General features: G+C 35.7%; 1 protein-coding gene and 1 pseudogene across 2 annotated transcripts in view; one reads left to right on the plus strand and one right to left on the minus strand.

Annotated features, from left to right (window-relative positions):
• Positions 1–16,369, minus strand: part of SOS1 (SOS Ras/Rac guanine nucleotide exchange factor 1) — a 118,560-nt gene that overhangs the window by 71,986 nt on the left and 30,205 nt on the right. For both annotated transcript variants that reach the window (XM_053666857.1, XM_053666856.1), the window contains exons 2-4: positions 8,597–8,722; positions 2,044–2,175; positions 205–369 (exon numbers count right to left, since the gene is read on the minus strand). In XM_053666857.1, coding sequence (XP_053522832.1) covers positions 205–369; positions 2,044–2,175; positions 8,597–8,722 — 423 coding nt within the window. The remainder of the gene's footprint in view (positions 1–204; positions 370–2,043; positions 2,176–8,596; positions 8,723–16,369) is intronic.
• On the plus strand, positions 9,519–14,389 carry LOC119052055 (peptidyl-prolyl cis-trans isomerase H-like; annotated as a pseudogene).

Consider the following 16,369-nt stretch of genomic DNA (forward strand, 5'->3'; position numbering starts at 1 on the left):
AAACTGTGTGACAAGTTTAAACACATTTTAATACTACATATGATACTCTATTTTCATAAAGTGATATCTTGAGTACTTGCTATTAGACTACTGTAAATATAGCCTAACATGAGAGAAACAATTTTATTCTATCTGAATAGTGTTAGGATATAGTAAGTCACATAAATATTTAAGAACAAGACATAGAGAAGATCAGTATCCTACCTTATCAGCACACATTGCTACTTTAATATCTTGCTTTGTAATTTCATAGTGCCGTATATTCCGTACATAATTACCCACCAGCTTTAAAATGTCTGCAGAAATGTATTCTAATACTGCTACTATGTAAACAGAAACCTGATGGTCAATTTTATAACCTAGGACCTCCTGAAAAATGAAAAGAAAAGCATGTTTAAAAATCATATACTGTAAACTTGACACTGATTAAAATACATGCATACTAGTTCAACTTTCACTGAGGCCTGTGATTATCAACAGTATCTAATTTTAAGTGGCTCACTTATGCATAATACATTAGTTACTATTTAAAAATGTAAAATAAGAAAAGGTAAGGCAAAATTACCTATCACCATGTAAAAATACTTAAGAAGTACAAATTACCCCTATTCCTCTATTCTTTCCAAAGGAACCTGGGCTTTCCCAAACCCTAGTGGCACATTTCTGGTATCTGGACTATTTCCATGGGAAAAAAATCATGTTAGATCCTACTGAACAACAGTGGTTATTAACAACCTGTTAATAGTCCTATTATTAGACTTCAAAGATAGAATGGGCTTTGTGGGGCTGACCGGTTCCTACAGGAAAACAAATTTTATTTTAAAATAAACAATCCAATTAAGGAAAAAAACAATTCTGAAGTAAATTTACTTATAAGTTGGCAACAGGTTGCATTTACCTTTAAAGACATGTAAAAACTATTAAATGTTTATAGTAACAAGGATATATTAGTAAACTAAAAGACCAACAATTAGATAAAACTCAAATTTAGGATCATTAATACAGCATACCTTAATTTGCTAATTCTCTTAGAATACAGTTCAATGTGCAGATAATAAAAATCATGAAAAGAGAATTATAAAGTATGCAATTACTACCAGTTTAGTAATTTTATATAATTTGCACTGATTTCCTCAGACATTTTAGTCAGATACAGGGAGACAGTTCTAGTCAAACAACCTGAGTACAAAACATAGGTTGTACTCTACTGACACTCTTAAACATCTAAGTGTTTAGCTTTAAGTCTTGGACGGATCAAATAGACCTGGATTTCCTAACATTATCACTTAGAACCCTGTAAAACTGGACTAAAAGTTACTATAATAACCTTCTGCCTAAGTTACCTCATCCACAAACTGGGGATAGCCATAGTAACTTAGTTGAGTAATAAAACTTAGCTTATGCATGCAAGCATTAGGTTTTAATTCTCATAATACCTATATTTTAGATGTGAGAGCTAATCAATAGTTTTTTCACTGTACTAAATAAAATAGAAATAGCATTATTAGAGTTTCCAGCAGTTACTCTTTCTGTTAGTTCTGGTGAGGTTCGACCAACTGATTTAAGTGACAAGCAGGCCCAGATGATTTACGTGACCTTTAGGGAGTCTGTGTTCAGAGATTACAAGTAGCCCGAAGGCAGTCTTGTACAGAAGTCCCTACTCATCTAATGACGCATGCAGGATTAAGATCTGAAGGAACAGGGCCATTCAAGTCTAACCAACAAGAAAGGAATTTTATAAATTCTCTTCAAGGTTCTACTAACTCCTGAGATGAACAAAATCCACAATTACAACGTTCTTAGTTCTTTCAATTTGTTTGACTATTACTGTCAGTATGAAGTTACTTTAAATCATGTTGCCCAACTTATATTCTTGTATTATCACATCATCCCTCCCTATGACATGAATTGCTAAAAAAATTAAAATCAGAAAATTTTACTTTTCACTTGACTCTGTTATCCATAAAATATATTATTCTTAGTGTTTTAAAATTATGTTTTACTTTGCTTTTAAAAGGCAAAAAGTCTGTATTTCAGCTTTACCTTAAGTAAAGGATGGATTTTCTCTACTGGGAGAGACAAAGGGTTTCTTCGCTTCCTCTTTTCAATAGCCGACTGGGCATCAGCTATTGCCCACTTGTCAATGGGATGAGGGAAACTTTTCTGAACACGTTCCTTGGAAAATAAAAAAATAACAAGTAAGCAACAAATATACTGAATAGTGCTCTTCACTTAAAATTTACTTCTGCAATCCGAGAATACCAAAATGTGTTTTCACATGTGGCATAATTTATACTACAAACACATTTAAGCCATGAGAAAACAATAACTGTCAATGTATTAGTTTCTTAAGTAGGCAATTAAGAGACTAAACATTCCTTGCATTATCTAACATTCTGAATTTCCACTTTACGGTGATAAAGCTAATGACAAGAATGAGTGGAAGCCATTTTAAACAATATTTATATAAAAATTCAAAAAAACAAGACTAAGCTCAAGAATATTTAAACCTAATTCTCATTCATTTTCCTTACTTTTAGTATCAATTACAAGCTCATGGAGCATTTTGCGCTCGAAGCCTCTACGAATTCTTTACAGTTTCTTTTTTTTAAAATTTCTATGTTCTGCTTTTAGAAAGATAGCAGAAGGGAGAGAGGAAGGGATGGGGGAGAAAGAGAGATATTGATTTGCTGTTCCATTTATTTTTATGTATTCATTGGTTGCTTCTCGTATGTGCTCTGACTGGAAATCAAACCCAAAACCTTGGCTTATCAGGATGATGCTCTAACCAACGGCTACCTGTCCAGGGCTAAGAATTCTTTTCAATATCCATCATGCAAAGGCATTTGACTTTAAAACTATTTACAAATCATAGAAATCAAGGGTTTACACTGGTAACAGCAATTTTAAGACACTGTGGTTCATCATTAGAGTTGGAATCCTCCATGGGTCGTTAATTTTTAACAAAGTACTTCATTTTAATTTCCAGCACTTATTGTTATAATTCCCATTGAAAGTGATAGAACTGGTGTTAATGTAATAGCCAAATCTCCCTACTTTAATAAACTAATGTGATTTACTTCAAACAAAAGGTACTCTCATCCCCTCACAAGTTTTTAAAATCACCTTTCAGGATACTGTAATTAAAACCAGTAGAGGTCGCTGTTACATAATTTTAACACATGGATTTTGAGTTAGTATTTACTGGTACTACTAGGTAAAATTAAACATCACTCCTGATTATAAATCTAAATAAAAACGTTTGTCAACTGTTATTAAGATGGAAAATAAACAATAGATTTCCATGTGACACAAGGTGGGGGCACAGGCCGACTCTGGGACAGCTTAAAAATAAATTAAAAAATTAAGAATAGTTTACCCCTTTGAATTTCAATAAACTTCCTCACCATCTGTATTCAAGGCTAGTAAATCAGCTGCCAAATATAAGAAGTGATCATTTTGATTCTAATTAGTAGGACTAGAGATGTGTCGAAAGAAATTATTATAGTGAAAAATGAAGTTTACAAACTTTTCCAAATGCCTAGTTGAAAAGCTTTTTGCCAAGATACTATACCCTCATATAATAAAGACAACATAAAGATCCAAAATACTGGAGGAATTTGGCTTGTGAAAAAGTAGGGAAAAAGAGGGAAGGGGTAGAAAGGTTGAAAGAAACCTCAAAAACAAAAATTCTATTCCTTCTTCAACACCATGAACTTGCTATTCTGAAAGTGACAAGAGATTTAGGACAAACTTTACCACGGTTGTCAATGAAAATGATCACACTAATGGTTTTAATCCATGGTTACCTGAATGAGTACAATCATGGTACAGACCTTATAATGGTATGGCCCTGTGGCTTGGCTAACTTTTTTTTTAACCTCAACTCATAGTATGAAAAAATACATCCTTAATACACTTTACCCATCACAAACACACTGCACTGGAACTGAGTTTCATAAAACAAAACCTGACCTGATTATATGCAATGAACTGGTATTTTCTATTCACTAAAAAAAAAAGTTAGTTGGGCAGTTCACTAGAGTGATTTTATGACCTAGAGTTTAAAAAGCACTTGTGTAGTGGTCACAGAAAAGCAGTAGAAGAGAACAGAAGGTGAACTCAATCTGACAATTCTGTATCTTTGAAAAAAATCATCAGTGGAATTACAGAGGCAAATTGTAGGCAGGGGTGGAAGAAAATGAAAATAGAACAGCAACCTCTTCTGATCTCAATTTTATCTGTCCAATTCCAAGTTTATCTATTGTTTTAAGAAAGAAGGGGAAACAAAATCAGGAACGACAAAAGAGAACACAAGAAAGAAGAAATAATAATGATGAAGAACACATTTTAATTTACTTATCAATGTATTAATGGAATCAAATTATTTATCTACATACTCAGATAACACCAAAGTTCAGGATGTATGGGAAAAAAACTGGTAATGTCAAAAAAGGTGCCTTGAATTTATAAAGGTCAAGTTGAAAAAATTACTTTATCTTGTGTAGTGACAAATTTAATTATAATTTAAAACAAAATAAAACTTTTTACAATTATTTTATATATATTTTAAAAACAAAGATGCCCAAGCGGGAATGCTCAAGAAAGATTCATGAATTGAAATTCTAATACTCTGCTACTTTCAAAATTAATAATTTTGTTTGATATGAGAAACTCCATCTTGATTAATATCTAGTGGCTTTCAGAAAATAAAACACAGAACTTGGTTTGAGATGTACCAGTCTCTCCCTCCCTCTTTTTAAAAAAATATTTATTTATTTTTAGAGAGAGGGGAAGGAAAAGAGAAAAAAATATTTTATTTATTTGGTTTTAGAGAGAGAGGAAGGAAAGGAGAAAGACAGGGAGAAAGAAACACTAATTTGTCATTAGTTGCCTCTCGCAAGCCCCCAAGTGAGGACCTGGCCTGCAACCCAGGGATGTACCCTAACTGGAATTGAGACCTTTCAGTTCACAGGTTGGTGCTCAGTCCACTAAGCCACACCAGCTAGGGCTCTCTCTTTTAATCCTCACCCAAGGATATGTTTATTAATTTTAGAGAGAAAGGAGGAGGGGGAGAAGAAGGGAGGGAAGAAGAGAGGGAGGGGGAAGAGGGGGAGGAAGAGAGAAAGGGAAAGAAACACTGATGTGAGAGAGAAACATGGATCAGTTGCCTCCCATATGTGCCTGGACTGGGAAACAAACCCACAACCTAGGTAGGTGCTCTGACCAGGGATCAAAGCCACAATCTTTTTGGTGTACGTTACAGGATAATGCTTCAGCCAACTAAGTCACCCAGCCAAGGCTCAGCTGACCCTTATTAGCAGAACCTTGTCTTTTGCTTTACTTAATAAAGGGGTCTAAATAGGTCATCTTAAGGACCAATTCCAAGACAAATATTCTAGAACCTATGAAAACTCCTGCACATAAACTTCCATGCAAGTACTCAGACGACAGGTACTTTTGAAGTCTTATTAATATATATACTTAGAATGCATGGGAGATTTTTTTTTTAGAAAGACAGGAAATATGGAGAAACTACTTGGGAAATCTAAATGTTAATGGAAAACATTAAAAAATTACAAGGATTCTTCAGGATGCAAAGAAAAATTTTTAAAAGTGAATAGAAAAGGGAAGCAAACTTGAAAAATTTTAGGACATGACTTATGGGGAAAAAAGCCTAAGATAAGAAGTCCAAGAAAGCCTTAGTTAAATGAAAAGAAAAATGCATCGATGTATCGATGCCCTAAGAAATGGAAGCTGGTTACATACAGGACACAGAGGCCAACGAGGGAAACAGAAAAGACATTACAAATGGAGATCAGTCTAGTCAACCAGAGAAAAGGAATGAACATGTACAATTATGAAAGAATAAGATTCAAGAAATTTAAGAGAACTAAGTACCTACATATTGATTAAATCTGTGCAAGTGAGAGACTGAGACGCACTAGTTATTTTTGAGAATTCATGACCTCTTTCGATACTAGAAAATTTTAAATGACCGTATTTTGCCGTGTATAATGTACTCCCACGTATAATGTGCACCCATGTTTTTGTGCACATTATACACTGAATTATTATGCCCATTATTATACCCATGGCATGTTTTCATAATACCCAAGTATAATGTGCATCCTTATTTTTAACCTCAAAAATTTGGACAAAAAATGTGCATTATACACAGCAAAATATGGTAGTTTCTAGATTAATTAAAAGGAGGAAATTAGATAAGTATAAGTATAGTACAACATATCTAGAAAGAGCTCTTTGAGTATGCAGGGTTACCAAACTAGCAAATTTCTGGGGTGCACCAACACTGAAATGGTAGGCAAGACCTGTCATTTCGTCTTAATACAGCAGGCACAGGGATAGACATTGCATTTTAGAACACTGTGGGAGAACTCAGCTAGAAGCCAAAAGAGCAAATGGAATTATTAATGAGGAGAGTCAGGTAACCAGTTCTTTTTAAGATCTACTCTGAAGCCCAATGTAATTAGTGCCTAAAGGAAATGATACATAAAAGATATTTCACCTTATACAAAGGGAAAATAGGCTAACAAAGTATTAAATCTCCTTTAAATTACTTAAGTAATCAAAGGATCTTACTGTTCCATAGTACACAATCTTTCTACATCCACAATGTTTGCAATTCAATGTTCCTTAGCATCTCTCTGCTCAATTGAAATCTGGGGCTCCCCTGAAGACTTCTTAGAGTAGGAACTGCCCTTGTCTGAAAACTCACATGAAGGTGAATTTGGCACCTTCCCAATCTATTGTTCTACGTGTCCCACTCAGGTATTCTAGTGTCATCAGTTCTCTGACCTCATTGGGAAGTCCAATACCCTGTTTCCCCCCCTATTTTTCCAATCTGCCTGCTCTCTCCTACCTGGCAGAATAGGCTAGTGGCATACACCCTCAAAGCTTAGACTTGCTGGGTTAGAAACTTGGTTTCACTACTTATTAGTTGTGACCTTGGGCAACACATTTACCCTCTCAGTGTTTGAGTTCGCTCATTTATTCGTTCAACATGTATTCCCTGAGTGCCTTCTCAGTGCCAGTTCTAGATGGCAGAAATCTGGCAGTGAACAAGAAAAAAATCCCTGGAGTTTACACGCTAGTAAGGGAAAAAGACAGCACCATCTTCATGGGGTTATTAAAAACTTTAAATGAAACATAAAACATACAAGTGTTTAGATCAGTGCATGATACTACAGCTAGCACTCAAACGTCAGCTATTACTACGTTTCACTTTTTTCCTATCCAAATAGACTCTCTTTCAGCAGCTTCTCATTGGATGTGCCTCAGCCTTCAGGGGAACAGAGCAGGGCCTGGGGTAGAAAAACTTATCTCCTCTCCAGTCACTATGTGCCTTAAAATCATTATTATAGTCCGTGTGGGTTATGTACTGAAAAGGACTATAAAGCACTGCTATTACTAGTTCCCACAATCCCTCTGCCCTACTCATTTTTCATTGTATGTCCATGGTGAAATACCATTCAATCCTACTACCTTGTGTGTGTGTTTGTGTGTGTGTCCATACTTGAGTATGGAGTGCAAAAGAAATGTCACAGAAACCCAAACATTTGTAGCACTATACATTTGAAGTCATTAAAGTCAAATGATCCTTCATCACTGCCACAAAACTACTTTTATTTTTCCAGCTCTAGCTCCCATTTCAGGACTGAAAACCCTATTTCTTCTCCTCTTAAACTTTTGACTCCTTCAGAACTCAATTTAGATGCCTTTGCTTCTGAGATGATAACCCTAAGCCCCAAAGCCCATGTTATTAGTCGCTCCCTTTAAAAGTTGCCACATCCCATTTACTCATAGTATATCACAATATGTTATTGCCCATTTACCTATCTCTATCTCCACTGAGCTATAAAGAGACAGGGACCATGTCATCTTTGAAAGAGATTATAGAACTTCCTTCCTCCACTCAACTGGTAGAAAGGTGTCCATTCACTATCTAAAATACATAAAATACCTGAAGATCAAGAAATTAACTGAGATGTTCTTGAAAGGATAGCTGGCTTTACAAAACAAAAGAAATACCTAAACATATTCTATTCTCTAAAGATATGGAGATATATAATTCTAATAGAATATGAATTATAAATAATATATAATATATAAAGTACATGTGTTACACATTGTATATGTATATAATTCTGTTATATACTATATGACATATATAAATTATTCTACACACACAATTTATGTTATGTATATAACAAATCATATATATAATATGTGCATTTATATACATTATATACATATATGACATATATAACATATACTACCTATAATTCTATATAATATCCTATATATATATATAATTCTAGCATCAAGAAGTAGTGTTTAGAGGCTAAATAAATTCATTTTAGATTAAAAACAAAACATAGAATGGTTCGACAGCTATGACGCAAGCAAGCTATCATACACTCAATACAAAGTTAAAATGAATCCAATTTTCAATTTTTAAGTATATAAAAATATATATGAACTGAAGATCAAGCACTTTCCTCTTTACTAACATTACAATAAGCACACAGATTATATGTATATATAAAATGAATACAAGGCAAATTTATCATACCTCTACATCTGAAACACTTCGGGGCTGAGCTTGGCATAGCATATTTAATAACTGTAAAATTAATTCTTCAACATACTGAAGAGCATCATCACTAGACTCAAGAGTAGGATGAACTTGCCCCTGGACCTATAAACAAAGAGCAAAGTAATTATAGTGCAGGTTTGTTTCATCTAATTAAATAATTTTTTTAAAACATGGGTTTGTATTCAAGACCACAGTATGGTTTACCAACACAAATTTCAATGTCACGACCCAGAAGTCAGGAGTTCTCAACTCTTCTCTCAGCCACATTCGCCACTCATGCTTATTTACATGTTCTTGGAGATTCAGGTTATGTATATAACAAACCATATGTTATAAATCAAATGATTGCATCATTTTGATATCTTTTTCTTAAGTCATAGTTACCCTGAAGTGTGGGAATAGAGAAAGGGAGGAGAGGCTGGGCTGGTAATAAGAGATGGAGGTTATGTAGCTTTTGCCAAGAACCAGTGGTAGATGGAAATACCGCTTGGGCAAAACTGAACTCCTATGGCTCTCCGTCCCTTACTTTACCTTTCCTACTAAATGATAAAGTCCAAGAAAAACATGTCTTATCCTACTCACCACTGGAAGTCCAGTGTCTAGCACTGGGCAGGGCACATAATACAAGCTTGTTAATGTTTGCTGAACAGTAAGTCGCCCTGTACCAAAGCACACAGAATGGGTACTTCTGACAATCTGTGACTGTCTATGCCTTAGGGAGATAATATGGTGGTCACTCATTCTTAAATATATAATGACCTTTACCTTCAGTTTCTCTGACCATTTCTTTGGAGGCACCTCAGGCCATTGCCCTCTGTAAAACTTACATTTTAATGACCAGCATGATATTCTTTACTTGCATCCCTATGGGTCAAAATTTCCCCTCATTTTAATAAAAATGACCAAAAATCAGTTCCAGGAGACAAATTTCAAAATACGCTCGTTTCTCAAGGGGAGGCAGAACGCTCACAGGGTGGAGTGCACGGTGCTCACCAGCCGAGGACACTTGGTGCGGCCTGTCCTACTACGCCTCATTAGCTGAAAGGGAGTGAGCCTCTGTGTGTGAGGACATTTTTATAAACAGTGAACCACGTCATGAACCTTTTAATCCTCCCCCAAGGTTTTGTTTCTTGCTTTTAGAGAGAGAGGGAGGGAGAGAGGTGGAGAGAGAGAGTGAGAGAGAGAACAATATTGATCAGTTACCTCCTGCATGCATCTCATGCAGGAATCGAACCCACAACCTGGGTATGTGTCCTGACCAGGATCAAGCCCACAACCTTCTGGTTATGGGACAACACTCCAATCAACTGAGCTACATCAGCCAGAGCAACTTTTAAGTCTTATTATTTAAGAAAAACATTTCGTAAGGCTATCGCTGCCACAGGTAGTGATCCCTCTGATAGATCTGGGCAAAGTAAATGGAAAACTTTCTAAACAGGATTCACCATTCTAGATATCATTCCAAATATTCGTGATTCTTGGAAACAGGTCAAACTATCAACATTTACAGGACTTTAGAAGAAGCTGATTCCAACTGTCATGGATCACTTTGAAAGGTTAAAGACTTCACTGAGGAAGTAACTACAGATGTGGCAGAAATAGCAAGAGAACTAGAATTAGAAGTGGAACCTAAAGATGTGACTGAACTGATGCAATCTCATGATAAAACTTTAATGCATAAGGAGTTGCTTCATATAGATGAGCAAAGAAATCAGTTTCTTGAGATGGGATCTACTCCTGGTGAAGAAGCAGTGAAAATTGTTAAATGACAACAAAGGATTTAGAATATTACAATAAACTTAGTCCATAAAGCGGTAGCAGGGTTTAACAGAATTGTCTCCAATTTTGAAAGTTATACTGGGGTAAAATGCTAACAGATAGCATCACATGCTACAGAGAAATCATTCATGAAAGAGTCACTCAATGCAGCAAACTTCACTGTTGTCTTATTTTAAGAAAGTGCCACAGCCGGCTCAACTTTCAGTAACTGCCGTCCTCATTAGTCAGCAACCATCCACATGGAGACAAGACTGTCCATTGGCAAAAAGATTACAATTCACTGAAGGCTCAGATGATATAAGGCGGCATTTTTAGCAATAGAGTATTATTCTTGTTAAGGTATATACATTGATATTTTAGGTATAATGTATTGCACAGTTAATAAACCACAGTATAGTATAAATATAACTTTTATGTGCACTAGAAAACCAAAAAATTCCTGTGACTCACTTTATTGTGACATTCGCTTTATTGTGGTGGCTTTGAACTAAATCCACAATAGCTCTGAGGTATGTCTGTAGAGAGATGAATCAAAAATAGTTCCTGCTCACATGGACCTAATACTCTGCTCTGGTTATGTAAAATCAAATGAACTGTATATAACCACAGTGGTAAAATGCAAAGGTTTAAAAAAACAAACGAACATTTGATAGTGTTTATAATTCAGGCATATACAATTCAAATAAGTCTGACACCATGTATGACATAAAAATGTTAGAAATTCATATTCAAATAGTTTTATTCATTGATGGTTATTAATAGCCAGATAAACCTATTAGGTAAATAATGCATGTGCCAACTGTTCTAAGTTTCTGGATATTAACCTTTATTATATCTTAAATCTGTCAAATTAGGATCAAAAGGTTCATTTAGACAAGAAACTAATAAATTATTTTACTTCCTTAAAAACAAAAACAATACTTCAAAAGATCTTACTGAAAAAAATGGACAATGGTAAATGTTTAAAAATAAGCATAACACCAATTCCTAAAATACACAGACTTTGCTTTTCATCTTTCAAGGAAGATACTGTTAAAAGATTTCTTTAGTGAACAGACAGAAGTAGTATTACACTTCCTATACAGATAGAATAAAAAATGTTTTCTCTTCTATGATAGCGTTACAATTAAAGTGTTCCATTCCACATAAATGGTGCCCAAAGATATTTAATAGACCGAATAATCCAAAGTATTCAAGATTATACAGAATAGCCCTGACCAGGCAGCTCGGTTTGTTGAAATGACATCCCACACACCAAAAGGTCACAGGTTTGATGCATGGCCGGGGCACGTATGAGAGGCAAATGATCAATGTTTCTCTCTCTCCCCCCCCCAAAAGCAATAAAAACATATCTTCAGGTGAGAATTATTTTTTTAAAAAGGTTATATGCAGTAAGTTACCCTCTGAAATTTCACAGCAGCCTTCTGAAGCCATCTGCAGCTTAGACTCCCTGAAGGGTGAGTGGGTGGACGTGGGTGTGGTGTGCAATCAACATAAGCACTTAGAGTTGGGTTTAAACCTGATGTGAGTTTTCCCTTAATAACATTCTTCAGAAATATTATATTTTATACTTACATTTATTGACGTAGAAAACATCTACTTTAAATACAATTACTTCAATTAATCTAAGTAAAACAAATGCAAAACTTTCACTGAAGAATTAACGATGGCCATGGACCAGAGTTCCATATGGTCATGACAGTAATTCTTTAAAGATATAATAATCATATTCAACTAAAGATGTTACCCTTTGAATTTTAAACCTTCCCTAAGGACTGTCTGCTTCTATTTTGCCAGTTCATTTTGTCTCTAGTAATTTCTAACAGATTTAGAAGCAACTTTGTTGGCGATTATTGTCAGATTTTATGGAATCTGAAAAAGCAAAGGGATTAGGTCTAAATCAATTCCTAGCTGTTTGATATGTGAGTCCTCTAAGTGTATTCAGGAACCCCTTGGGTAAACTGCCAGAAGATACTATGTTGAATTCTGATGAATCTTTAATAGCCCTTTCTAGCTAATGGCTCTCTAAAGAATCAGAAAGGCTTCTAGATTGTATTCTGTCATATCTTGAGCCCAGATCTGCTACTTTTATTTATAAATATAACAGGAGAAGCTGAAATAAAACTGGTATTCTTGAAACCTTTACAATGGTAAATAATAAAGACACTGATTGTTAAATCTCTTCCTCAGTGTTATGATTGTTTGTCAATGTTCAATGTTTTAGTTGCTTATTTCTCCTCATTCTGAGGTTTATTTTAGTTTGCAGGCTGGCATTCAATCCACTGAGCCACACCAGCCAGGATTGAGGTTCATTTAAAAATCAAAGCAGAAATCCCTTATTAAAAAAAAAAACATTTAAAGACAAAATAAAACAAGTTAGAGAACTTAAATATTTTCCATAAATAAAATGGACTAAAATATTTTCTCACTTCCTGGGGCCTATTAATTACCTTTCGGTCCACGTATAGAACAGTTTCACCCCACCCTCCACACCCAAGGTCTTCTTATTTGCTGGGGACACAAAAATGAATACAGACATAGCATCTGCCCTTAAAGATGTCAGCTCACAGAGGAGCTACACATGTAAACAGTGACTTCAAACAATGGGATGGGGCTAAAATGAAGTTAATATTTAAGGTACAGTGATAACAAAAAAAAAAACAAAAAAGAGTAACCCTTGCTGATGGTGTGTGAGGACTATCAGAAAAGCCTTCACAAATAAAACATACTTGAACTGGGGTGTAAAGGACAAATAAGGTGCATCAGGCAGCAGATAAGGGAGCCGAGTTTTTATGAACAGAGCTGGAATATAAAAAAGACATGGGGGCTAAGACAAAATGATGTGCCAGGGAAACCGTAAGAGTTGTACTGAAGAGTACCTGCAGGGAAAGCTAAGACTTGAAAGGGCAGGCTTATAAGTCATGCTAAGAAGATAGAAAGTGATCAGGAAAGCACAAAATAATTGAAGAGTTTAAACAAGACATTGACATAATCAGATCTGTACACTGAAGAATCTGCTATACAAGGATGGTTTGCTATGAACCATTCATATAAAAACCTTGACTGATATTTAGTCTAAGTAAAGTCCCTTTTCTGATACTTACCAATGGTGGAGGGGAATAAGAACACGAAAAGACGGGGGGGGGGATCCCCCTCCACTGGGACTCATTCAATACTTATTGAAGGTCTATTGTGTACTGAGATCCAACAGTAAACCAGATATACAAAGTCCTGGTTCTCACTGAGCTTCTATTTTAATAAAAAGAGGATTCCGGCCATTTGATTTTTAAAAAGAGAATCTTATTTTTTTGAGCCTCAATGTACTGAAATGCGACACAAATATTAGGTATAAGGGAGGAACCCCGTGTTCCCAACTTCTGCTTCTAGGCTGGAGTCAGCAGTGGCAAATTCGAGCCCTGTCAACCTGTGGTGTCCTTTGATGTCAGCATTGGTCATCAAAGGAAGTTTGTCCACAGGAAGTTTGCTGGATGGAGATGGAGCTCTTTGCAGACACTGCACCTAAGACAGGCTGAGAACTTTAGGTAGTTCTGTACTGGAGAATTCAGAAAACATGGGGTTCTGATAGGATACAAAGGGAGCACTTTCCACAGGGTCAGGAAGGACTTCATGATTCAGGGTGGAGATTTTGTTAACAGAGATGGTATTGGACTTGCCAGCACTTATTGGGGGCCATCTGCAGATGAAACTTTTAAATGTAGGCACTCAGCTCCGGGCCTGCTTTCCATGGCAAACAGTGGTCCCTGTACAAAGATCTGCCAGTTCTTCATCACCTGCTCTAAGAGTAACTGGCTGGATGGGAAGCACGTCGTATTTGGAAAAATCCCTGAAGGATTTTTCCTGATGAGGAAGGTTGAGAATGTTCCCACAGGACTCAACAGTAAGTGGAAGCTGCCTGTGGTAGGTTCACAGTGTGGGGAGATGGAGTCCAGAGCGAGACTGAAGCAGACCGCCACGTCTCTGCCGTTGTAGGCCCGCCCTCGCTCCAGGTGACTCTCTCTAAAGTAAAATAATAGGATGGACGCCTGTTCGCGGTTGCCCTGTTTGATCATGAGATTCAGATTCAGAACCCAAGATTTTCCTTGCTTTTCAACTGTAAATATATTTATTTTTTTGTTTCATGGGGGAAAAAATAAAAGGGAAACTACGGATGTAACTAAAGTACCTGCAGTCATCTTACAGCTAAGCTTTTCTATGAATTAAAAACACTCTACTTATACGCAATTAGTGAATGTCTTGTGTAAACACATAACTAGTGGTAAATCCAGGAATATTATTTTCCCGCCAGTGGAGCCAGATATATATCCTACCTATACTTCATTATAACTACCATGTCATCCGTTCATTCCAATCCTTGCCTGCTACCTTGCACCCCTCTTCTGAAGACATAGCCCCTAACCACAGCAGGATAATTCAGAGGAAGAAGAGTTCTGTTCACTGAGTACTTATAAAATGAATGAATGAGTCACACAGCTAAGTTCCATATAGCATTAGCTATATCACTGAGTTAAATATGCTTTGTAGGGTGGATTGAGAATCTAATCACTGTTTATAATACCACCTGTCTAGGAGATGGCATTTTGAAACCCAAGCAATTCACAAACCAACTTTTGAAACTCAATTTATTCATTATTAATTGGAAATTGGCAACATACCTAGGTAATAACTGAAGTTTTTCTTCTTAAAATAACTTTTTATAATCTCTTTGAATCTTGACATTTTAAAAAGTTCCCAATATAAACACATGAAAAGATCCTCAAATTTAACAGAATTGTGATAATGCAAATTAAGTGATCAATAAGATATTTTATCCCTATTAGACTAGCAAAAATTTTAAAAAATCAGTAACACCTATTGTTGACAGCAATGCTAGGAAAAGGTTATTCTATTACATTGCTAATGGAAATGGTAATTCATTTTTAAAAAATCCTTACCTGAGGGTATGTTTATTGACTTTTCAGAGAGAGAGAGAAAGTAGGGAAGGGAAGAAGAGAAGGTGGAGGGGGAGAGAGAAACATCCATGTGAGAAACATCCATCTATTGCCTCCAGTACACGCCCTGGCGGGTGGTCAAACCCACAACCTAGGTATGTGCCCTGAGCAGGGATTGAACCTACAAACTTACTGAACAATGCTCCAACCAACTAGCCACCCATCCAGGGAACTGATAACAGACTTTTAAAAAAGTAATCCAGCAACCACTATTAAAATTAAAAATAATTATACTTTATAGCCTGGCAGACACATTCTTGGAAATTATCCTATAGAAATAAAAAGATATACATACCAAGATTTTATGACACCACTGTTCATAGTGGCAAAAATAAAAATTAGAAATAATGTAACTGGCCATTAGTAAGGGAATGTCTGAATAAATGATGGAATATTTTTATTATGGAGTGAATTGTAGACCCTAAAATTTCATGTTGAAGTCCTAATTCCCAGTACTTCAGAATGTGATTATATTTGGAGACAGTGTCATTAAAGAGGTAATTAAGTTAAAATGAGGTCCTCAGTAGGCTTTTAAGAGGAAATTTGGAACACATATACACAGAAGGAAGACCAGGTGGAGACAAAGGGAGAGCACAGCCATCTGTAAGACATGGAAACAGGGCTCAGAAGAAATCAACCCTGCCAACACCTCATTCTTGGACTTCTAGCCTCTGTAATTGTAATAAATAAGTTTCTGTTGTTTAAAAGCTGCCCAGTGTGTGGTTCTTTGTTATGGCAGCCCTGGAAAACACAACTTTGTAGCCATTAAAAATAATAAATTTGAGCTGTGCCATTTGATGAATTTCTGCAAGGTATTCTTGAGTAAGATAGAAAAAAAATTGAAGTACGGGGGATGATTGAAACACACACACGTGTTTGTTTATAATGTATTATAGACATACATATGTACATCAGTATGGCAACATGGAGAGAAATATGGATAACCTAGATTATTAACATG

The sequence above is a fragment of the Artibeus jamaicensis genome, unplaced genomic scaffold (assembly GCF_021234435.1).
Source record: "Artibeus jamaicensis isolate MK-2021 breed Jamaican fruit bat unplaced genomic scaffold, CSHL_Jam_final contig_465, whole genome shotgun sequence".
In the NCBI taxonomy this organism is placed as follows: domain Eukaryota; kingdom Metazoa; phylum Chordata; class Mammalia; order Chiroptera; family Phyllostomidae; genus Artibeus; species Artibeus jamaicensis.